The 25,268-nt window shown below is 46.7% G+C and overlaps 1 protein-coding gene across 1 annotated transcript; it reads left to right on the top strand.

Annotated features, from left to right (window-relative positions):
* Nucleotides 1-24,317, top strand: LOC121453325 (intracellular hyaluronan-binding protein 4-like). Its single transcript, XM_041660005.1, has 8 exons — nucleotides 1-474; nucleotides 5,507-5,666; nucleotides 9,220-9,381; nucleotides 9,714-9,782; nucleotides 12,046-12,129; nucleotides 17,805-17,976; nucleotides 21,559-21,744; nucleotides 22,955-24,317. The coding sequence occupies exons 1-8, from the start codon at nucleotides 123-125 to the stop codon at nucleotides 23,009-23,011; spliced, it is 1,242 nt and encodes a 413-aa protein (XP_041515939.1). The 5' UTR covers nucleotides 1-122; the 3' UTR covers nucleotides 23,012-24,317.
* Nucleotides 24,318-25,268: the final 951 nt, after the last annotated feature.

Raw genomic sequence — 25,268 nt, 5'->3', positions numbered from 1 at the left:
CCGGCGGGGCGGAGCCGACCGCGGGCCGGGAGCGCGGCGGCGGCGGCAGCATGGGTCCTCGCCCGCGGCTTCCCTGAGCCTCGCTGGCCTAGGCTGCCCGCGGCGCCCGCAGCGGCGGCGGCATGAAAGGGGCCCTGGGGAGCCCGGTGGCCGCCGCGGGCGCCGCGATGCAGGAGACGTTCGGCTGCGTCGTGGCCAACCGCTTCCACCAGCTGCTGGACGACGAGTCGGACCCGTTCGACATCCTGCGCGAGGCCGAGCACCGGCGCCAGCAGCAGCTGCAGCTGCAGCGCAAGCGGCGCGACGAGGCGGCGGCAGCCAGCGGGGTCGGGCACCGCGGCGGCCGGAGCACGGCTGTGGTCTCAGGACACAGACCCGGCGCGGCCGGCCGCAGGGAGTCGCAGAAAGAGCGCAAAAGCCTCGCGGCAGCGAGCGCACAGGAGCCGGACAACCCTGGGGGCCCGCAGCCGTCAGGTACGCCGTGGGCATCCAGCTCACCCCCTCCGCCGCTGGACTCTGGTCGCGGGGACAGGTCCCGCGTGGGCGAGTCAAGTCAGAGCTGGGAGTCCTGATGGGCGCAGGGCCCCCTCCAGGGTAATCACCCTAATAACCCTCCCGTGGGTTATTATAATATCCTACCCTCCAGGGTCACCCCCTCAGAGTCAAATTTCCTGGAGTCAGTCTCTCGCAAGATATGACCCTCCAGGGCCACCCTTCTGGGTTGTCACTTTTCCAGGTCACCCTGTCTCGGTGTAGAGGCCAGGGTCTTAATCCCGGTGGGCTCATCACAGTTGAGGGAGAGTAAGCAGGGCAGTGAATTTTGATGGACCGAGGATCCTTGGTTACTCTCCCAGGATCCCTTATCCTCGAGAAGGGGTAGGGGAGTCATCCTCCCTAGTGGGGTCGGGGGGTCCTTGTCCCTATGGACTCGCTCTGCGTCGGGGATGGAGTGGACCGAGCTGAAGGTTCTTGATGGATGAGAAGGCCCGGGGTCCAGGTTCGGTGGAGGGTCCGGGGACTGACAGGCTGAGGGTTGCGAAGCTAAGATCCCGACATCTGCCCCTGGCTGCATCCTTCATTCCTTCACCCCCCCCCCCCCGCCCCCCCGCGGGCCTCTGCGGGATTCAGCTCCGTAGGCGACGCGCAGTTGAAGCCTTCAGGGATCCCAGACTCTGGGCCTCGAGATTCAGGGAGGCCTGGGCACCCGAGGGTGCAGGAGCCCCGGAACGGCAGACCCTGAGCTTGGGGTCCCGGCTTCTCTGCGCCTTATCCCTTTTCTTTATCTCCCTCTCGTAGCTTCTGTGGCATCGATTGCAGGTGGAACAGATAGCGTAGGTGGGGAGTGTAACTGTAATTGATTCAGTACTGCTTTTGGAGAGCCGGCTTTAACCTTTGCAGTCAAAATGTTCAAAGTTACCCTTTCTGGTTAGCAGAAGGGCCAACCCTCTGCTGGGTGTGCTTGTGTGCACAGCAGGCTCCTTCAGACTTCGGGGCTGTCACCTGAACTGCGTCAAGGCTTTTGCAGCCACGCTCTTGCCGCCTGCTTGCCCCGTTTTCCCCGTGATAACGTAGGGTTGGCAAGAAGGAGTATTGAGACCGGAGTGCAGTTTAACCACGGGGTAGGCAGGTATTCCTGTGAGCATTATTGCTTTGTCCTTGCTTGAGAAAAACGGTCTAGAAAACCTCTAGCTTTACGGTTGAGGCTTCGGCTAGGTAATGTTTACTGTAATCTGTGAAGTTAATTTGAGACATTGCTTGAGAATCAAAATTATTACAACGAAGATGGATACCACAGTGGGTGTAGGATTTCTTTTAAAATTGAAATGCATTAAACTGTACAGTTTTACTATGTATTTCTCTTAAACGCATTTATAAAAATGGAAGGGAAAGATTAGAGAAAGGCTGTTTTGCCTATTTACTTCTGTTTTGTTTGTTTTTTGAGACAGCGTTTCTCTGTAGCTTTGGAGCCTGTCCTGGAACTTGCTCATAGACCAAGCTGGCCTCAAACTCAGAGATCTGCCTGTCTCTGCCTCCCGAGTGCTGGGATTAAAGGCGTGCCACCCTCCCTCCATCCTCCCCTCTATTTACTTCTTAATCAAGTGAAAATATATTAGCCTTTGAAGAGTACCAGTTAAATTTTTAATTTGTTATTGTTGTTGTTTGTTTGTTTTTTGAGACAGGGTTTCTCTGTATGACAGCCCTGGCTGTCCTGCAACTAGCTTTGTAGACCAGTCTGGCCTTGAACTCAAAGAGATATATGCCTGCCTCTGCTTCCCTAGTGCTGAGATTAAAGACGTGTACCACTACGCCTGGCTAAAATGTCGATTTTTTTTAGCCCTTTAAAAATTAGAAATATTTTTGTTATGATGACCCAGTGTTTGATGCATGATGAGCAAGTGATCCACCCCCCCTCAAGCAATCTCAGAAATGTATGAAGCTAGCAAATGGGTCCCTTATTTTTTATTATCAGTAGCACTATGCATTATATACATATATTTATGTAATGAAAGCACAGTGTGGGTCGAAAACATGAGGACCTCATGTTCAATCCCTAGTCTGAATCCATGAGCCCCAGAGAGAGGCCTGGTCTCAGAGGGTATGAACCAGGGTTTACTCTCGCTTCTGGATCCATGCGCACACTGGCACACGCGTGCACACAGCACATTGCTGTTTCTGTTTTTGCAATCTACTCTCTCACTTGGAACCGTAAGCTAGTAGACTTAGAACTTTCTTCTGTCAGTCCACAGTCTAGGGGTTCTGGCTTTAGAGACCTAGTTGATGCTGTTAGAATGGAAATTTTGAAATGAGGGTTCTTTTTCCAAGTGTGCATGATTACCATGCCCGAGGCTCCTGTTCTAAATGTATCTGATGGACCGCAGAGAGTGACTGTAGGTGTTAGTGCTAACTGACATGAAAGACCATGGTTCACTGTGCTCAAAATTTTTTTTTTTAATTTAGCCGGGCAGTGGTGGCACACACCTTTAATCCCAGCACTCAGGAGGCAGAGGCAAGCCGGTCTCTGTGAGTTCCAGGCCAGCCTGGTCTACAGAGCTAGTTCTAGGACAGCCAAGGCTACACAAAGAAACTCTGTCTTGGAAAAAAAGAAAAAGAAAAAAATGCAAACTTTGAATGTCCTGAGTGAATGTAGTGAGCACAAATACTCAGCACATTTGCTGTGTAACAGAACAGTTGCTGATCTCAATGATGTAGAAGTCACTATTTTTCCCATGGAAATACAGATTTCTAGTGTTCTTGTCGGTCTAATGATGACCCTTGGGTGAGCCTTGTCCAATAAATTCATTCTTCAATCATTGGTTGTTCCATTCTTGTTTTCATAGACTTTCAGGGTTCTGGTGGATAAGCCCACATTCAGTTCTGTCTTTTAGGAAGTCTTATTGTAGACAGCTGACAGCTCCTTATTGAAAGGGCTGGGGAAATGCAGCATCTGCAACTGCCTTGCTGATTCAGCACAGAGAAACAAGCTAGGTCCAGTTGCATCTGGATCTCCTAGAACCAAGTTGTGGGGGAACACGGAAATCTCTCTGGTTACCTTTGTTTTGGGATTTTAGAGAACTGTAATGTTTGCAAGGTATTCCATTATTATAATAAATTACATTTAGTAGTTTCAGTTTATACACAGGGACACTGGAAGACACTTAATCGATTAAGTGTCTTAGAAATAACTAAGAGAAGCCGGGCGGTGGTGGCGCATGCCTTTAATCCCAGCACTCGGGAGGCAGAGGCAGGTGGATCTCTGGGAGTTCGAGGCCATCCTGGTCCACAAGAGCTAGTTCCAGGACAGGCACCAAAGCTATAGAGAAACCCTGTCTCGAAAAAAAAAAAAAAAGAAAAAGAAATAACTAAGAGAAGCAGAAAGAAGTGAGAATAAGCACTTCAGCAATTCTGTAGCTGAACGGAGATACATAGTTAAAAATATGAGTGGCAAGTGGGAAATCAGAAGCTGATTAAAAATAATAGTTCTTTTCTTGAAAAGATCTTTTTTGTCTTTTATGTGTGAGCATATTTGCCTTCATGTGTGTATATATACAGTGTATATGCATTTCAATGCCCACAGAGGCCAGAAGAGGGTGTCAGATCCCCAGAACTGGAGTTACAGATGGCTGTGAGCTACCATGTGGTTGCTGGGAATTGAACTCAGGACCTCTGGAAGAGCAGCGAATGCTCTTAACCTCTGAGGCATCTCTCCAGCCCTCACCTTATTTTCTTGAGACAGGGTCCTTTAAAATAAATTTAATGACTTATTTTATTTCATGTACATTGATATTTTGCTTGCATACATGTCTGTGTGAGGGTGTCGGATCCTTTGAAACTGGAGTTACCAACAGTTGTGAGCTGCCATGTGGGTGCTGGGAAGTGAACCCAGGACCTCTGGAAGAGCAGTCAGTGCTCCCAACAGCTGAGCCATCTATCTCTTCAGCCCCCTAGAGACATACTTTTCTTTCCTTTCCCTTTCTCTCTTTCATTCTTTTTTCTTTTTCTGAGCCCAGATTTCTCTGTGTAATCTTGACTGTCCTGGGACTCTCTGTAGACCAGGCTGTTCTTGAACTCAGAGATCCACCTTCTTCCCAAGTGCTGGGAGTAAAGGCCTTTGCCACCACTGCCTGAGACATGGTCTTTCAATAAAGCCAGAACTCTACTGTGTATCTGTACTAGCTGACTAAGGCTAGTCTGCCTCCCTAGTGTTGGTGTTACAGGCATTCTTCATCACTCTTGGCTTTTCTCTAGGTTCTGGGTGTCTGAACTCTGGTCCTCATAATTTGCACAACAAGCACTTTGCCCACTGAGCCATCTCTCCAGCACCCAATTTTGATTTCTTGGTAATGTAAATTTTTGCAATCAAAGTTCTATTTATATCTCTCGATGTTCTAAGCATACCACAAACACCTATCTTCATGCCAGAAGATAGACCCTAGTTGCCCTTGGTTTGTTTGTAGCTAGGATTCTTTTTTGTTTTGTTTTGTTTTTGTTTAGCTTTTCAAGACAGGGTTTTTCTGTGTAGTCCTGGCTGTCCTGGAACTCTCAGAGATTCACCTGCCTCTGCCTCCTGAGTGCTGGGATTAAAGCACCACCAAGCCCAGCTGCAGATGGGATCCTAAAAGTATTGTCTGAGGTACAGGGTTTTTAATCCTTTAATTTTCCTAGATGAGTCTTTATCACTATGGCTTGGTAAAGGTGTATTTGTGAAATGCCATCCATCCAGTAAAAGACACCTGACAGCATTCACAGAGGCACCGAAAAAATGTCAGACTAGCCAAGCATGGTGGCACACCCGAGGCAAGATGGTCATCAATCCTGTAAGTCTGTAGTTGGTATGGGCTAACCCTGGCATTTCCAGGACATGGTGCAGTTTTCTAATTAGCAGACACGGCACTGGGAGGCGGTGACTGTTTCTCCCTGAAGCCCTCGCTTTCCAGCGACTTTGATTCTGGGCAGAAACCGTGGTGCTGTGGATGCTGTGCTTGAGCTTTGCTTTGGTTCCCCGCAGGCCAGAAGCGGACTCCCAGAAGAGGGGAGCAGCAAGGATGGAATGACAACCGGGGGACAGACGCGCTTGATAGAGCAGAGCGAAGGCCCTACAGGGAATATCGACTCTATGACACTGAGAGACAGGCAGACTTGGCAGCGGAGAAGTTTACAGATGAAAAGTATGTACCTTAGTCCTCGGTTAGGGTGGCCGGGGCCCCAGAGATTTCCAGATAACTACTAGGCTTTGTGACATTTCTGTGGTGGCAGTCCTACGAATAATTTGCCAAGGTAAGTCTCAAGTCATGTTACCTTCAGTAGAACATGAAGGATCTTCCATTTACCTATACCTTAGTATATAGGAAATGATTATACAATTAAAAATTAATTGTGGCCGGGTGATGGTGCACGGCTTTAATCCCAGTACTTGAGAGGCAGAGGCGGGCAGATCTCTGAGTTCAAGGCCAGCCTGGTCTACAGAGGGAGCTCCAGGACAGCCAGGGCTGTGCAGAGAAACCCTGTCTTGAAAAACAAAACAAAAAAAAATGTGGGTTCGGGGTGCAGCTCAGTGGTTGAGCATTTGCCTACCATGCATAAAGCTCAAAGAACAGAAGGTTCATACAAAAAGCATTTAAAAAAACTTATTTTAGCCGGGCGATGGTGGCGCACGCCTTTAATCCCAGCACTCGGGAGGCAGAGGCAGGTGGATCTCTGGGAGTTCGAGACCAGCCTGGTCTACAGAGCTAGTTCCAGGACAGGCTCCAAAGCCACAGAGAAACCCTGTCTCGAAAAAAACAAACAAACAAACAAACAAAAACTTATTTTATGTTTGTGGGACTCCGCCTTTGTGTATATATGTGTACCACATCTGTGCCTGGTGTTCATGGAGGCCAGAGGGGTATCAGATCCCCCAGAAGCAGAGTTACAAGTGGTTATAAGCCTAGATGCTGGAAATCAAACCCAGGTCATTTTTAAGATCTCTTAACTGCCAGCACTCTTAACCTCTGAACCATTTCTCCAACTTCTGAAAAGCCCTCATGTTATAAAACAAAACAAAACAAAACAAAACAAAAATAACCAACAAAACACACACACACACACAAGTATATTGAAGAGGTTAAAAATTCTTCTGAAGTTAGATTAGGAAACTAATTTTGGGTTTAGGGATATAATCACTATGAGATTAGCAGTTGTCTCATGACCTCCTCATGTAAACTGTTGTACATGTGTGTTCATGCACACACAATAAACAAACACATGTGAAATCACAAAACCAATCAACATTTTTCCATCTGTTAATCTACTGAGGTAGTAAAGTGACATATTAGTTATTTTTCTTTCTTTTTAAAAATTTTACTTTTAAAAAAATTTATTTATTTGTATTTTATGTACATTGGTGTTTTGCCTGCATCTGTGTCTGTGTGACGATGTTTGAGCCCCTGGAGCAGGAGTTACAGACAGTTGTGAGCCGCCATGTGGGTGCTGGGAATTGAATCCAGATCCTCTGGAAGAGCAGCCAGTGCTCATAATCGCTGCGCCATCTCTCCAGCCCCATTAGTTTTCTGTTGCTGTGACAAGATATCATGATCAAGGCAACTTATGAAAAAGAAAGCATTTCATAGGGGCCTTAAAACTTCAGTGGGTGTGTCTTTAACCTTCATGCCAGGGAGCATGGCAGCAGGCAGGCAGAATGGTTCTGGAGCAGCAGCTGAGAGCTCGTTTCTCATCTATAACCACGAGGTAGAGATCAAGCTAACTGAGACAGGAGTGGGCTAGTGAGAGCTTTTGAAACCTCAAAGCCCACCCCCCATGGCACACCTCCTTCATCAAGCCCACACCTTCTAATCCTTCCCACACCTCTGGTCCTTCCCAAACAGTTCCACCAACTACGAGGCAAACATCCAAACATGTGACCCTATGGTAGTGCACACGCCTGACCACTCTATTCCCTTATTCTTCTTGACACACATGACGGTTTCCCATGGGATCAGCAGCGTTTGCTTGGTGTTTTTGGTTGTGTGCTAACTGCACACAATGCGTTAACTGTACACTCAGTGGTTAATTGTGTACTCAGTGACCCATTATTTGGGTGTCTCATACATCGCCACTTGTTCAGTGCTAATGGGCCTGTGCTTGGCTCAGCATCAGGCTTTTTAATGACGCATGGGAGCAGAAGCAGCTTTTGCTCTGTGTCAGGCATTTCCTCAGTAGAGTCCTACAATTAGAAGCCAGGTGAGGTTGTAACCTGCATCTGCTTTAGTACAAAGTTAGGAGGGTAGAGATGGTATAAAAACAGATAAAACTGGGATGGGGGAGGCTTGTCGACCCAGTGTGACAAACCACTGTCACAGCTACCTACCAGCTCGCTTTGTCACTTATCTGGGATAGCATCTCCCGCAGCACAGTCTGCAAACTGGGCTGTAATCCAGGTTGGCTTTTGCTTATTTGAATTAAAGTGCACTTACTTCGAATTTCTTGATACACGTTACTAGACAAAATTATAAAATTTTTGTTATCTTAAAAGAGTCTAAATTCAGCTCTTAGAGATGGAAAACAGAGACCTAGAGTTGGAGTGACTCGGATCTCAGTTAGTTGACAAGGATGTTGACTCTATACAGGCAGAACACGTGTTTTCCTTCAGAAGTGACATCCTTTGTGTGAGGAGTTGACCGAGCCCAGGATCAGATGCAGAGAATAGTCATGTTGGTGTATGTGGATCTGGGGTGCAAATATTCCTTTGAGTGAAGCAGAAGCTTTTCCTTAGGCCTCTTAGTGAACTTAATTGAACCCTCTGAACATAGACTTTTTAGGTTTGGCAGGCGAGCACCTGCTGTTCTTCCAGAGGAACTGAGTTTGGTTTACAGCGCACTTACGTACCAGGAGCTCACAACTGCCTGTAATTCCAGCTCTGGCCTCCAAGGGCACACACAGAGATGTTTGCTTACATAGAGATTGACACAGGCATACACATAAATAAAAATAAAGTAAGTCACTGGGTGGTGGTGGCACATTCCTTTAATTCCAGCACTTGGGAGACAGAGAGAGGCAGGTGGATCTCCGTGAGTTCGAGGCCAGCTTGGTCTAGAGCTAGTTTCAGGACAGACAAGGCTCTTACACAGTGGAACCTTGTCTCAAAAAACAAAATAAATAAATTAATCTTAAAAATCACTAGTCTTCCCTGTCTTTGGTCACAGAATAGAAAAAAGTTCAGTATGTTAAAGATTTCAGCTCTAAATATCACCTTCTGGGTATGTTTAGAAGAGAGATTTGGAGGGATAATTTTTAAAGATGAAGCATTTTTCTTACACAGACCATTTCAAATTAAGTGTTTAATACCAAGACAGGAAAGAACCTTTACATTTAACTAACACAGTCATTGTATATAAACGAGGAAACTGAATTCACAAGTGAAAGCCAGTTGAGAAAGAACAAGGACCTGTGCTCCCTACCTGATACCCATGTGACCCGGGGCAGATCCTTCCTGTGCTGCTTCAGGTTCTCGTCTCTTTACAGAAGTTCTGTGTATTAAACGTGGCTGTGAGCATTAAAGTGCTGTGTGTTCAGTGCCCAGAGAAGTGCCAGGTACTGTGTTCAGTGGTGAACTGTTTAGTCAAGCCATCATGCTTTCTGACTTATAACCATAGCTGCCTTCTAGAGTTGGTATGTTCTTCTCAAAAAGGCTTCAGACCTTTTAAGTCCAGTTCACCACTTCTCGTCATTCCTGTCTTCTCCTAGACCAGTTGACAGGTTTGACCGAGACAGGCCACTGAGAGGACGTGGAGGCCCCAGAGGAGGCCTGAGGAGCAGAGGCCGAGGTGGACCCGGGAACAGAGCTTTTGACTCCTTTGACCAAAGAGGGAAGCGAGACTTTGAGAGATACAGCAGCAATGATAAAGCGTAAGCTCCTTTGCTGTGCCATTTCTACTTCAGCTTTTGTGTCTGTTGATGATCAGCTTAATACGAGCGCTGTCATTCTCGTGGAACAGGATTTCATTCTGTAAGATTACATGCATCTGTGTGTATGTTGTGGGGGTGGGCTGTGACATGCATGAGTGCCGTGCCTGTAGAGGCTAGAAGATGATGCCAGAGTTACAGACAGTTGTTGCTGTCTAATGTAAGTACTGGAAATTAAACCCAGGCCCTTTGTAAGAGTTGTCTCCGCAGACACTGGGGCAGTGCTTTCTGATTGGGAGGCCGATGAGGAACATGGCTGTTCTTTGTTTCTTCAGAGCAAACAGAATGGAGGACAGCATGGGTGTCTGCGGTGTGCGCTCCTGGGGATCAGGTAAAGACACTAGGTAAGGTGCAAGGGTGTGTTCTCTGAGAGCCTGCAGTGGAGCCAGAGTCCCTGAACCTTGACTTTTTAAAAACTGTGTTCTCTCTGGTTCTGTTTGTCAAGTAGAAATTGATGTGGATTGTTGTTTGGAGTGTGTGTGTGTGTGTGTGTGTGCGCGCGCATGTGTGTATGTGTGCAACTGACTGAATCAGGAGAAAGCTTTTTAAAACATAGTTGTTGTGTTGTACTTAGATTCTTAGACTGTTTTTAACTTAGCTAAAATAAGATAAAATAATAGACCTTTAGGGGGTCAGGTATGGTGGCAGATGCTTTGGATTGGGAGGCAGAGGTAGGAGGCTCTCAACGAATTCTGGACCAGCCTGGTCTATATAATGAGTTCCAGGCCAGCCAGGGCTACATCATGAGACTCTGTCTCAAATAAATAAAGCAAGTAAATAAGCAAATAGACCTTAAAAACAACATAACAACTATGTTTTTAAAAGCTTTCTCCTGATTCAGTCAATTGCAGATGTACACACACACACACACACACACGCCCTAAACAACAATCCACATCAATTTCTACTTGACAAACAGATGGCCACATATATGCTCATATATCTTAAGTATATGGTGTGTACACTTGCACATCTCAGAATATGTTTATATATATATGAGACAGGTTCTCAATATTTGGCCCAGATTACTGTGAATCCTTCTGCCTTAGCTTTCCAAGTGCTGGGGTTATAGACATATGCATCACACTCAGACCTGTACTTTATTTCCCTGTGAGTGTCCAAAGTTCTTACAGCTGTTTATTTGGTAAAGTATTTTTCAGGGTCTTTACACGTGGCTCAGGTAGAACAACTCACAACTGGGTGGTGGTAGTGCACGCCTTTAATCCCAGCACTCTGGAGGCAGAGGCAGGTGGATCTCCGTGAGTTCAAGGCCAGCCTGGTCTACAAGAGCTAGTTCCAGGACAGGCTCCAAAGTTACACAGAGAAACCCTGTCTCAAAAAAAAAATTTTTTTTTTGCTTATCATGCAGAAAAGTCTGGGTCTGTTTCTAGCACCGTATGAACTGGGAGTGATGGTGCATACCTGTAATCCCAGGTTCTGACGTTCAAGGTTATCTGTAGCAAATAAGGAGTTCATGAAGCCTTGTATCAAATTGAGCACTTGCTGCTCATATAAGGGAGTTTCAGAAGTTTTGAATAACTCTTCTATCTTTGGTGGGCACTGTGCCCACACGGTACCCAGACAGGCATGCAGACAAACACACATATACAGAAAATAAAATAAGCTTTTAAAAAAATTGAAAGCTATAATAATTTTTTAAAATCATTTTTTGAGGTTTACTTATTTTACGTATATTGTGCTCTGTCTATCTGCATGTACACTTGCATGTCAGAAGAGGGCGCCAGATCCCATTATAGATGGCCGTGAGCCACCGTGTGTTTGCTGGGAATTAAACTCGAGACCTCTGAACCATCTCTCCAGCCCCCAAAGCTGGAATTCTTGCCAGGCTTGGTAACATACACCTGTGAGTTCAGCACTTGGAGGGAGGATCCCAGCCCATTGCAGAGGGAGGTAGATTTGTATGTGAGTTTGAGGGTAGCCTGGTCTACACAGTGAGCTCTCAGACACTCGGGGCTACACAGTGAGACATTTACTCAAAAATAAAATATATAAAAAGAGAAAATGAGGGGCTGGAGAGATGGCTCAGAGGGTAAGAGCATTGCCTGCTCTTCCAAAGGTCCTGAGTTCAATTCCCAGCAACCACATGGTGGCTCACAACCATCTGTAAAGAGGTCTGGTGCCCTCTTCTGGCCTGCAGGCACACACACAGACAGAATATTGTATACATAATAAATAAAAAAAAAAGAGAGAGAGAGAAAATGAAAAGATAGATTCTCCAGTATTATAAGAGTTTGGATTTTTTTCCCCTGATCATTATCGTCTGGTCTTAAATTTAGAGCATTTATGGATGTTTCTATTTATCTCTAATATTTTGGAAATAACTTTTTGTTTTTAAGGCAGGATTTCTCTTTGTAGCCCTGACTGTCCTGGAACTTGCTTTGTAGACCAGGCTGGCCTTGGACTCACAGAGATCTTCCTGCCTCTGCTCCTGAGTGGGAAATAACATATTTTTAAGCAGCCCTTACTACTGTTTTTCACTGCAGTATGGATATGGTCGCTTCAAGGGCATGCCCCTAAGAAACGAGGCCTAAATTGTGTTTCCTTGGCGTGACAGACTGTATGACAAATGTTCTTGCTGCTTTTCAGTGACACGGAGCCAGCTGCACCCATGGACGAGATCTCAGCGATGGAGGAGTCCCAAGGCACCCTGGATGAGGAGTCTCCCGCCAAGTAGGCAGCTGCTTCTTAGACCTATGGGTTATCTCTCATAGTGATTCTTAATGATACATTTCCCCTCCCCTCTCAAGATTGGACACTGTGTGCATGTGCGTGTGAGAATGTGCATGTGTGCATGCGAGCATGTGTGTGCGTGTGTGTGTGTGCGGGGAGGTTGCTTGTGTGAATGTAGAGGCCAGAGCAGGGTACTGGGTTTCTTTCTCTGTGGTTTTGTCCCTTGTTGCCTTGAGATGGGTCCCTCACAAATGAAAGCTCACTATTTCAGCTAAGTTAGGTTGCCAGTGAATTCTTAGGATCCTTCTGTCTCCACTCCACATTCCTGGAATTTTTAGGTGGGTGTTGGACATTCACACTGTGGTCCTCATGTTTGCAGGTACTCTCAAAGAAGATGGGATCTCTCTGTGTAGCCCTGGCTGTCCTATAGTGCAAAATTCAGACCAGGGGTCTCTCTGTGTAGCCCTGGCTGTCCTATACTATAGTGCAAAATTCAGACCAGGGGTCTCTCTGTGTAGCCCTGGCTGTCCTATACTATAGTGCAAAATTCAGACCAGGGGTCTCTCTGTGTAGCCCTGGCTGTCCTATAGTGCAAAATTCAGACCAGGGGTCTCTCTGTGTAGCCCTGGCTGTCCTATAGTGCAAAATTCAGACCAGGGGTCTCTCTGTGTAGCCCTGGCTGTCCTATAATGCAATATTCAAAGCAGGGGTCTCTCTGTGTAGCCCTCGCTGTCCTATAATGCAATATTCAGACCAGACTGACCTTGAGCTCACACAGCCTCACTTCTCTCTGCGCCCCAACGCTGGGATTAAAGGTGCACACACCTTACCCAGCTGGAGCAAGCATTCTTAACCCACTGAGCCATCTCTCTAGTCTTTCCTTAATGGTTTTAAAAGCTGAGTCCTTTCTCATATCATACTGGGTTGATCTTATTAACAAACTAGTTAAGTAATCTGATAGGTTTTTTTTTTAAGTGAGAATAGATTAAATTCAAGCATTGTGTCTTCTGCCCCCTTACCTCTTCTGTTTTGCTTTTGTCCCCTTTATTCTCCTGTCTTCCTTTTTTCCATGAAGACCGGGTCTCTTGTTCATACCTAGCACACTGAGGCTTTAAGCCTCCTTTCCCTGTGAATGAGCGAGGGTGCTAGCCACAGAACTTGTAGGATCCTCCTGTTTCCTAGTTTTGTCTCTCAAGGCAAAGCCACCTCCTGGAATCCATAGCCAAGCAAGTCACAAGGCAGGGCTAATTGGAACCTTTGAAAGGTTTTTGTTGTTTAGTTTGGTTTTTATTTTTATTATTACTATGTGTGTGTATGCATCACATGTGCATGTGGAGGTCAGAGAACAGCTTTGTACATTGTTCTCTCCTCCCTCCTCTATGTGGATTCCAGGATCTATCCCAGGTCACTAGGCTTGTGTACAGCACCTTTACCCATTGGGCCATCTCTCCATCCCCTCTGGACAATCACACCGTGCAGCATCCCAAACCTTGACAGGACTTTCCCCTGGTGTTGCCACACCTCTGAGCAATCCAGTGCCCCAGACAGGAAGCTGGTGGTCTTCCCATCCTCAGAGCCTCTTTTCCTCGGTGCAGAACACTGTACCATCTCTTCTCCCACCTCTTAGAGCTTTGGGTCCATTCCCACAGATTTCTTCAAACCCTCAAGCTGTCAGTGTATTCATGTATTCCTCCCCAGCTCTGGTCTTCTTGACATTTTAAATGTGTGCAGTCTCCTACTGGCCTTGCACTGTGCCACGGTTATTTCCTCTCTTACTCGTTCTTTTAACTCCAGACCTGCCTCCTGTTGTCATTACCCTCTGAACACTCCCTCCATGTCACCAGGCTTAATGGCTACTTCATTCTGGATTTGTGCGGATTTGAGCTCTGCTCTCTGGCTCTGGTTTCCCTCTGCCTTGAACATCTCCTTTGTGACTCATGAGGGTTTTGCCTTAGGCCTCTTCTCCTTTTCTGAATCTTTACAGTATCTTACATACCTGCTGCTTAAATTGTCATGCCTGTGTTGACACCAGAATACAGATCAGTGGCTTCCTCCTTCAGTAAGAGCTCAAGGTCTGTGTGCGTCTCTTGCACACCTTCTCCAGCATCCCCTCCGCTTTGCACGCTCAGGTGACTGCACTGCTTGCTTCCCCATAGACGTCTGACCTCACCAGTGTCTGTCTGCTGGAACAGCATTATCACCTGTTAGCTTCCACAATGGAAGCTAAGAAGTCTCCCTGGGAAGCCCTGTCTTCAGTCCTTTCCCACCCCCAAATTCAGGCCTGCGCTCAGACCCTAACTGTTCACTGTCTGTCACTGGTACAACCTAACCTGTTTTCTGGTTGTCACTGCAGCTCCCGATGGCCTCTGCATTCCCACTGCACCAGAGTGGCTCTTAGACTGGTTCTCTGAGTGTCATGTCCTCCGACCCCTTGAAACCCCCTCCAGTGGCTTCCTGTTCCCTCCCTGTTCTTACCCTGATGTGTACAGTCCCGCAGGGCCTGGCCTCGCTGGGATGCTCAAGTTTGACTATTCTTGTGCCTTCCCAGGATTCATTTTGTGGCCCCTACTTCGTGTTCTGAATGTACCTTATCCTCACCCCACTGGGAGCCGTAGGCTTGCTTCCCTGCTTGCTGAATTCTGCTCTTGACCCTGCTGCTGGCTTCTTACTCACCTTCAGCTGCAGAATAGACTGCACCAGTTTGATCAAGTTATTTAATCTGCCCTCATCTGTAAAATGGGGCTAACCAGCTGCCGCAGCATGGAGTTGTAAGGACTGTGTTGTGTGCATGGCTATGTTCATATCCACAAGTGGGAGAGAGGGAGGGGCACCGAGAATGGAGCCAGAGCTTGGTTGCCATGTAAATACCTGCCAGTCTCATCTTTGCTTCTTATAAGATTGGCAGTGACTGACAGTCGCAACAGCTGCGAACTTACTGCTCAAAACAACTAAGAATGTGTTTTTAAAATCGGACTCATAGTTAATGTGCCTATTTGGACAGTGTTAACTAAAGAAACAGACGCATAATTTCTGGGAAAGTGAATTATGTAGGAAACACTGTTAGAGGAGTAAACACTTGTGTGTGTTCAGGTGCACAGAGGTTGAAAGCCAGCAGGTTTTTATCATTCTAATTGACAGAATTAAGACACAGTAGCCTTCCTAATATTAGACAAGGTAGGATGGACTAACACTGGAGGAGGCTAAGCAAGGCCACCATGCTGCTCTGTGCAGAGCAGCAGAATGTAAGCCTCCGTGGGAATTCAGTGCGGCCAGCAGAGTAACCATGTTGGCCAATGTTGAGGAGCTCTTGTTTCTTTGGCCCCGTCAAACTTCAAAATCATGGAAATCTCATAGCGATGTGCCATTTTTGATGGTTTAAAAATTCCATTCCTTGGCCGGGCGGTGGTGGCGCACGCCTTTAATCCCAGCACTCGGGAGGCAGAGGCAGGCGGATCTCTGTGAGTTCGAGGCCAGCCTGGTCTACAAGAGCTAGTTCCAGGACAGGAACCAAAAGCTACGGAGAAACCCTGTCTCGAAAAATCAAAAAAAAAAAAAAATTCCATTCCTTGCCAATAATGTTCTCTCCTCGTGGCTCTGGCTGACTGACTTGACATTGGGCTTTCAGCATTAGCCACAGTGCAGCTCCAGTTCACCTCTCGGGCTCAGAACTTCTCGACGGAAGAGCTTGAATCCTGCATGTACAACCTAAAACACACACTTACTCTTCCAGTTTGGCCAGTTTACTGATGTGTTATACACTTCCTCCCTTGCTTCACGCAGCAGCTGAATTGTTCCTCATCACAGCGTTCTGACGTTGGAGGGAGTCTGCTACCCTGACTGCTTTGGTCTCTGAGTTTTCCTCTTCACTGGAGACCTCACATAAGTGGGATCTTACACAGGAAAGAGGACACGCTGGTTTATTTCACTCTTCATCATGTTTCCAAATTTCTGTCATTTAATGACCTTCCTTAATACTTTTGTTTTGCTTTGTTTTTGGGACAGGGTTTCTCTGTGTAACAGCTGTGGCTATCCTGGAACTCACTCTGGAGACCAGGCTGGGCTTAAACTTAGAAATCACCTGGCTCTGCCTCCCGAGTGCTGTCATTAAAGGCATGTGCCACCATGCCCAGCCTTTGTTATTTTTTTAATCCCTTATTTTCCTTATCTGTTCATCAGACAATAGACACTGGTAGTTTGTAGTTTGAGGCACTGTGTAGTACCACTGTGAACATTCGTGTGTGGTCTCATATGGATGCATGTTCTCATTTCTCTCAGGTGTGAAATTACTAGGTCATATATGAACTGTCAGAAAAAAAAATTTCGAGACAAGATCTCTCTATGTAGGCTGCATTAGAATTTGCTATGTAGCCTCAGGAGTCTTGGGGCTCAGCTGTCCTTGAACTCACAGAGGTCCAGCTGACCTTACCTCCCTAATGCTGGGTTTAAAGGCATGAACCACCACACCTGACTGTAAAATTTGAACACCCACCAGACTGTTTTCTAAATTGACACACAATTCCCTAACCATATATTTTTGACACCCTTGTCAACACTTTTTAAATGCCTTTAAAGACACTTTTTTTCCTTCTTAAAAAAGAATTATTTTTATGAGTGCTTTGCCTGCATACATGTATACCACATGCGTGCCTGGTGCCATGGGGTCCAGAAAAGAGCATTGGATCCCCTTGAATACAGCTGGTTGTAAGCCACCACGTGAATCCTGAGACCCAAACCCAGGTCTTCTGCAAGAGCTGCAAGTACTCTTGCTGATGAACCATCTCTGCAACCCTTAAAATGCCTTTTTGATACCAGTTGTCCTGTTAGGTGTGGAATGGGGTAACTTCTTGTGGTTTGCCACCCTTCTCTGACAACTAATGATATTGGGCATTTGAAAAGGTTTTTAATGTGTCTATTTTGCCTGCATGTGTATGTGCAAATGCAGTTCCTTTGGAAGCCATACGAGGGCACAAGATTCCTTGGAACTGGTGCTTCCAGAGCCAGCCATCTCCTAGTCTGTTTTAGATAGGATGGGGACAGAACGTTTGCTCAACACATGCTACCCCTAAGCTCCACCCACAGTGCTCCAAAAAGGTCTACAATAAAAACCTCACTCCAAACTGACTCATAGAAGAGGGTAAAACATGAACGATTTTTAACAGGTTCTCACGATGAAGTTACCAGACAAATGTGGAAATAAGCATGAAGATATAATGAGGCCACAAGAAAACCTAAACTTATAATGTGATCAAAAATAGTTCTGGCATAATGAGGAAGAGGTCTAAAAAGGGTTTGGAGCATGGGCCTGGAGAGAGTCTGAACCAACAGAAGGGGTATTTATAAAAGTGTACTTTGTGACCCATTGTTTTAAGACTTCAGTCCATGGTTTCCATGACTTTGTGTCCACAACATCTCTTATTTTTCCCCAATTATCATATTGCCCCCTGCCGTCAGAAAAGGTGCATGATGGTGTAATTGATGGGGAGAACATGGGGTGATGACGTCATTTTCACAAACCACTGTGAAGGTACCTTTAGTTTGCAGTGCAGGATAGGATGGAAGAGATAAAACTCAGATGTGACCCCAAGGGTCTGGTTACTTTCCACCTTACTACATTTCTAATAAAGTGCTACAAAAGTTCCATCAGCAAAAAAAATTATGATAATATACCTTTACAGAGTTCCTGAGTTGGAGGTAGAAGAGGAAAATCAAGTCCAAGAGATGACCTTGGATGAGTGGAAAAACCTTCAAGAGCAAACCAGACCAAAGCCTGAGTTCAACATCCGCAAGCCAGAGTCCACAGTTCCTTCCAAGGCAGTGGTGATTCACAAGTCCAAATACAGAGACGATGTAAGTAAGCCTTCTGTCTTGGGGGAATATGTACTGCTGCCCTCATCAGGCACAATCAGACCTCTCTTGGAGGACGTGAAAACAGAACCATCTGTGTGGGGAGTGTGATGTGGAGGCCAGAGGAGACGTGTGGTTCTCAGCACTGAGGCCATCTCTCCAGCCCCTCCACCTGAGGTTCTTGTTTCTGCTCAGGCCTCACCAAGGGTGATGGGAAGGAATGGCACTTGGTGTGTCGACAGGAGAATACCGCATTGTCTGCTGGCCTTGAAAGTAAGCCAGGAAGACACAAGCGCCAAGGGTTCCGTCCACCTTGGCCTCTCGGAGGCACAGAGCAGCTGTTTCAAAGGCTACTATTTTGATGATTAGATCGCCATCCCCTCGGGTTCTTTCTTTTTTTTTTTTTTTTTTTTTTTGGTTTTTCGAGACAGGGTTTCTCTGTGGCTTTGGAGCCTGTCCTGGAACTAGCTCTGTAGACCAGGCTGGTCTCGAACTCACAGAGATCCGCCTGCCTCTGCCTCCCGAGTGCTGGGATTAAAGGCGTGCGCCACCAACGCCCGGCCCCCTCGGGTTCTTTTGTTTAAGACAAAGTCTTGAGTATGTAGCCTGGTCTGGCCTCAGACTCTCCATCCACCCATGTTTCAGTGTCCCGAGGGCCAGGCTAAGGTTTGCACCACCACACTCCTCTTTCATGATGAGCATTCCACTGGGTCAGTTATGAGTTGAACCAAGACCAGGGAACCTATATGTAAACAGAGGCTTTCTGCTGCTCCGCCCAGTCCTGCAGCTGCTTTTAAAATACTCAGAGGCTTACTAGTACTTATAAGTGCATGGCTGATGGCTAAGCCTTCTTACCAGCTAGCTCTTAACATTTAAATTACCCGGTGTTTCTTATCTATGCTTTACCACATGGTTCGTGGCTTGTTCTCATTTTCTACATGTCTTGCTTCCTTTGTTGCTGGCTGGCTGGCATTTCCAAGACTCTGCCCTTCTTCTCCTCTATCTCTGCTTGGATTTCCCTCCTGGCTCTTATTTATCAACCAATGAGACCACATATTCACAGTATACAGAAAGACATCCCACAGCACCTATATTCTGTGATCCCTTTGTTACGGTATTTGAACAGCACTGCTTCCTCTGTCTAACTCCAGAAACTGCTGAGAAGTTCCTAGATCGCTGATGGCACTGTCAGGTACCAGACTGCAGCCAGCTGTACTGAGGGCATTATTATGGACTCTGTGTTGTGTAGGGTTATTCTTCACAGTTCCTGTCTAGCACTGATCCTGTGTGTGTGTGTGTGTGTGTGTGTGTGTGTGTATACATACTTACTCGTGTGTCTATCACTCTTCACTTTTGTTTTGAGACATGTTTTGAGACAAGGTGTCTCAATGAACCTCGGACTCACCAATTCAAGTAGACTGGCTAACAAGCTCCAACAATCCTAATCCTGTCTCTGCCCCCCGCTGTTGGGGTTACAGATGCGCTCAGCTTTTTACACGAGTGCTGGGATCCACTCAACCCTCATGCTTTATGCAAGCACCTCCCCAGTATCTCCCCAGCTCAGCATGGGGCTTTTTACCAGATGCCTGGACAGAGAGTCTCCAGGGAAATAATGTTTATAATAAGTAAATAATGTTTACAAGGCTGATCCCTTACCACTTTCTCCTGTTACTGAAGTTAAAGGAACACTGAAGCACCCAGGTGCAGAGTTTAGAATTCCTGTTGTCAGGGCTGGAGAGATGGCTCAGTGGTTAAGAGCATTGCCTGCTCTTCCAAAGGTTCTGAGTTCAATTCCCAGCAACCACATGGTGGCTCACAGCCATCTATAATGGGGTCTGGTGCCCTCTTCTGGCCTGCAGGCATATACACAGACAGAATATTGTATACATAATAAATAAATAAATATTAAAAAAAAAATTCCTGTTGTCCCAGCACAAGCCAGACTGTGGTGATAAGCAATCTTCCCCGCTGGGGAGACTCGCCAACTTCCAGTCAGCTCAGAACACTGTGTATTTTTCTCTGTGTTTCTCTATTAGTTAGATTTCCAGTGTTGTAGCAAAATGTCTGAGATCACTTATGAGAAAAGTTTTGATTCAGCCTCAGGTTGTGTGACCCAAAGATGCAAGCAGATGGCAGAAAGCCGTATGCTTGCCTCACTGCGGCCAAGAAACAGACAGGAAGGAGCTGATGTCCTAATGATGTCCCCATCTGGGACTCAGCCCCACGACCCACTTCCTCTTACCATGCCCACCTCCTCCAGATTCCTGTGAGGATTTTCATGCGCACTTTGGTCAGTTGAGTACTTCATTTAGGAGGCTGCTGATGACACAGTATATCCACTCTGCCTTCCTGGTCAGCTCAAGGTCTAAGACACTTGACTGGTAAATTCTGAGGTGTTCCACCAGAGACCTAGGAGGCCAGAGTTGGCTTAGCAGGCAGCACGTCTTTTTGTTATTCTTTTCTGTTGTGAACACTAAAAATGTAGCTTCCTGTGAAGCCCAGTACTGTTAAGGCTGGGAAACAGGTAAAAATAGTAGCCGGTTCCTCAAACAATACATATTATCCTAGGACTTTCTTTGGTGGGAGGTCTCTTAAGACACCAAAATCTTCGAGGGTAGCCTAGTCTGTAAGAGCTAGTTCCAGGACAGGCTCCAAAGCTACAGAGAAACCCTGTCTCAAAAAACCAAAAGACCCCGAAACCAAAGTAAGTTAGCAACCCCAAGATTTGGCTCATGTTGGTTTAAGAACGATCCTGGCTAAAAATGTCATAGATTAACTAGGACCAAAGACATTTACCTTTTTTTTTTTTTTTTTGGTTTTTCGAGACGGGGTTTCTCTGTGGCTTTGGAGCCTGTCCTGGAACTAGCTCTGTAGACCAGGCTGGTCTCGAACTCACAGAGATCCGCCTGCCTCTGCCTCCCGAGTGCTGGGATTAAAGGCGTGCGCTACCATCGCCCTGCCAAAGACATTTACTTTATTGAAACCAAACTAGCCGAGTCCGATTCATATTCCCTGGCTGCAGAGATCTGTCGGAATATTTGATGTAACTATGTTAGCTAACTCATTGACATTCAAAATACACTTGAAACATGCTAATATAATCTTACATTTTAACATACCCAGAGTGGGTTATTTATTTTTTTATTTGTTCCTTTTAAGACAGGGTCTTACTATGTAGTTCTGGTTGCCTTGAAATTTACTATGTAGATCAGGATGGCCTCAGACTCAGAGATTCACCTGCCTGTTTCCTGAGTGCTGGGATTAAAGGCATGAGCTACCACACCCAATAGGATTTTGGTTCTACTTGAATAGTAAATTCAAAGATGCTTGGTCAGAGACTAACTAGGATCCCATACCTATATCCCCAGCACTTGGGAGGCTGAGGGCAGGAAAGCAGCCTGGGTAGTTTTGCTTGTATTAGACCAGTGTCTGGTGTCTAGCTAGGACACATCCAGGGTCTTCCAAGTCCACAGGGACACACAGGCCACCAGTGCAACGTTTTAAAAATGTTCGTTACTAGGCCCAGGCTGTGCATCTGTGGAGATGGCCGTGCGTGTGACCGCCTGACCTGTGGCTGTGTTCCAGATGGTGAAGGATGACTATGAGGATGAGTCCCATGTCTTCCGGAAAGCTGCCAATGACATCACATCCCAGCTGGAGATTAACTTTGGTAACCTCTCTCGGCCCGGACGGGGAGCCAGAGGCAATGCCCGAGGAGGCCGAGGAAGGATCAGAAGAACAGAGAACTATGTCCCCAGAGCAGAAGTGGTGGTAAGTCCTGACGGCCTTTTGTGACCAGCTGCAGCAGGCCGCACCCCAGAGCCTCAACTGTGTGTCTTCCCCTGCCAATCTCGCGTAGATCCCCAGCCTCTAAAGCACCCTTGTGCACAGCGCCCTCCAACAGTCGAGGTTTCTGAGCAAAGGCTTCCCTCATGAACCATTTCTTCCTGCTGTGTCCCCCTACTGCGCGATTACCCATCAGTGCTGCTCCCTCCAGGAGGCTATAGCCAGTCCCAGCCCAGTCTCCTGTGCTGGGATGAAGGGTCTGTAGCTTGTTAAACACACAAACACAGGGCTGGAGAGATGGCTCAGTGGTTAAGAGCAGTGCCTGCTCTTCCAAAGGTCCTGAGTTCAATTCCCAGCAACCACATGGTGGCTCACAGCCATCTGGAATGAGGTCTGGTGCCCTCTTCTGGCCTGCAGGCATATACACAGACAGAATATTGTATACATAATAAATAAATAAATATTAAAAAAGACAAAGACAAGACCTTTTTAAGCACACACTTGAAGTAAAAACAAATGTATTCTGTGAACAGTAACTGCCACTCCTGTTGAGCGAACAACCGCAAACTCGTGCAGGACACAGGTGCCACATCTGTCCCCTGCTCCTATGCTGAGGCTCATCTCAGGACTCTTCAGAAAACCTTGCTGTGACCCCTTGCTGTGACTTAAGTTCCCCACTTCAGGTCTCCCTGAAACTTAAGCTCTGTGTGGGAAACTGTGAATTCATTCTTGCTTACCTTAGGTACCTAGCCTGTAGTAAATGGTTACTTTTTAGGTTTATTTTATACGTATGTATATGAGTACTTTACATGTGTGTGTCTACCACCTGTATGCCTGGTGCCCTTGGAGGCCAGAAGAGGGCATTGGATCTAGATGGCTGTGAGTTACCATGTGAATGTTAGGGATCAAACCCTGGTCCTCTGGAAGAGCAGCCAATGTTCTTAACCACTGAGCCTACTCTACAGCCCTAAACAGTTACATATTGGGACAAGAAAGTGTCAAATCCAGAGGGCAAGAAGGAGACAGCTCCTGACGGTGGCCCTCAGGCCACTGTGCCTTCCACTGTGGCTCCATTGGTTCCTCCCTGGGCTGTCAGGGGTAGAAATGAGGTGGAAATGTGTCACCCAGTAAGTGGTCTAATGCTGGCCACAGCTGGGTAGGGGAAGTGACTTTAAAAAACCTCTCTTTTCTTTAGACCCAAGATGTCGCTCCCAACCCGGATGACCCTGAGGACTTCCCGGCCCTGGCCTAACAGCCATTCCCCGTCAGCAGAGCAGCACTATGAAGAGACTTTCCTTGCCGCGAGAAGAGTCAGACTCTAAGAACAATAGATGTTGCTTTTCCCGTGTCGTGTGAACTGGCTGCACTTTCTTGCTCTGTGGGATGTGAAGTGCAGGTCCCATGAGGTCAGGCACTTCCCACAGATGAACGATGGAGACCTTAGTAAGGAATAATGTTTCAAATGTATACATAGATTCTAACAGTTCTGCCACCGAAGTCCAGTGTAAAGTAATCAGACGGCAGAGCCGCTGGGCATGGTGGCGCACGCCTTTAAATTCAGCACTTGGAGGACAGATTTGTCTACAGAGTGAATTGTGAAATCCAAGAAAATAAAAATAAAAAAGAACCACCTATTGAGATGACTTAGGGAGTTGTCTAGACAAGCCCTCCAGCATTTCAGGAGCTGCCCATTTAAAGCAGCCATAGCCTGGTTTTCACACCATTGTCCATCACGCACCAGTAACAACCACTCGGTGAGGCAGAGGAAGTACTAGCTTTCAGTGGTGATTTAAACTACCTCGTGGTATATGTCTGTGCACACTTAGTGTTCAGATGGTTGTTAGGTGTATGATTTAAAACTGTGTTATTTAAGTCACTAATCAAATGAAAAGCTTCCTGGTAAATGTATAGTTTTTCTTTCTTAAAACTATTGTCACCTGGCAGTGGTGGCACACACCTTTAATCCCAGCATTCAGAGCAGAGTTCAAGGCCAGCCTGGTCTATAGAGCAAGTTTCAGGACAGTCAGAGCTACATAGTGAGTAAGACTCTGTCTCTAAAACAGACAAAACAAAACAATAGTGTCAGAATTCAGCGCTGTTACTACGGACTTATAACTCAGTCCCACTTACCAACTGTGAACACCGTGGCAGGCTCCTCCTCTGGGCCACCCTCTAGTTCCTGTGTTGTTCTTCCCACCTCTGGTGGAGTTTAGGAATCACTTCATGGGTCAGTCACTCACCTGGAAGCCCACTAGGCAAAGCCACCCAGCCACTGGTAAAATCGGAAGATTCCTCATGTGGGGGAGGGCCGAGCCAAGGTATCACAGCTGTGGAGATGTGCTTATGGTGGAGCCTCGCCTCCAAGACCCGTGTCCTTCCCACTTGGTCATAGTCTGAGATGGTGCTGAACTGGACCCAGGTGTGAGGGTCGGCGTTCCCTCTGAACTCTCTTGGGGTTTGGTTGAATCAAAGTTGAACCTCTAGATACGTTACTACCAAGGATGTTCGCTTCGGGTGTCCTCCTGCTTCTGATCCCATGTTTATTAAATGAATGAGTACAAAGATATATGAACTGACTGTCTTATTCATTTTCCCTGGAGCTGGCACACTGCTTGTGAGTACTATGGGATGGCTGGGGCAGTGTAAGGGCTGCCCCACGACATCATTCTGCCTCCCTTGGCTCTGAAGGTCAGCCGAGCAAGGCTGCCTGTTAAGAACATTCCCATCTGAGTTGTCAATGACACTGGGAAAGCTTGAAGCAATGCTGCCTCGAGTCACACGGTCAGACGATGGACACCTTGCTGATTTGATGGGGCGAGTTGATTTAATTATTGCTTGTACCTTGGGTCACAGCCTGGGTATTCCAGAGAAGATGGCAGAATACAAGTCAAGGGCCGGGCGGTGGTGGCTCACGCCTTTAATCCCAGCACTTGGGAGGCAGAGGCAGGCGGATCTCTGTGAGTTCGAGACCAGCCTGGTCTACAAGAGCTAGTTCCAGGACAGGCTCCAAAACCACAGAGAAACCCTGTCTCGAAAAACCAAAAAAAAAAAAAAAAAAAAAAAAAAGTCAAGGGCAGAGAAAGCCATCAGCAAGATCATTCTGCATGGATGTATACCCAAAGTAGGACCCAGGCTCAAAGTTGCCTGCCAGGCTCCTTTGAGGGGCTGGGGGAAACATGTCATGAGGTGGGCACTCTCAACCGGTGATTCTGACCGATAACTTAAAACCCAAACAGATTAGTCATACCAGAGAAACCTTGTCTCTTAGAAGTGGGAGACCATTCCGGGGTGGCCTGTGTGTGTGTGACTTCTGAACCAAGTGGTTTCAGACTTCAGGGCTGTAGAACATAGCTGGGCAAAGGAATTCTGCTTGCCTTGCTGGGGCATGAGCCGTGCCAACACATCGTTTCCCATCTCTGGATGAGTGACAACTTAAGGCGTTTGGGAACCAGAAGCTGCTGCTGTGCTAGGGATGTCTGCTGCAAGGGCCTCCACAGGTCTGCACTCTT

The sequence above is a fragment of the Microtus oregoni genome, unplaced genomic scaffold, assembly GCF_018167655.1.
Source record: "Microtus oregoni isolate MIOR12 unplaced genomic scaffold, Mior012 000011F_ref0000422, whole genome shotgun sequence".
NCBI classification, from domain to species: Eukaryota; Metazoa; Chordata; class Mammalia; order Rodentia; family Cricetidae; genus Microtus; species Microtus oregoni.
This window is presented reverse-complemented; position numbering and strand designations above follow the sequence as displayed.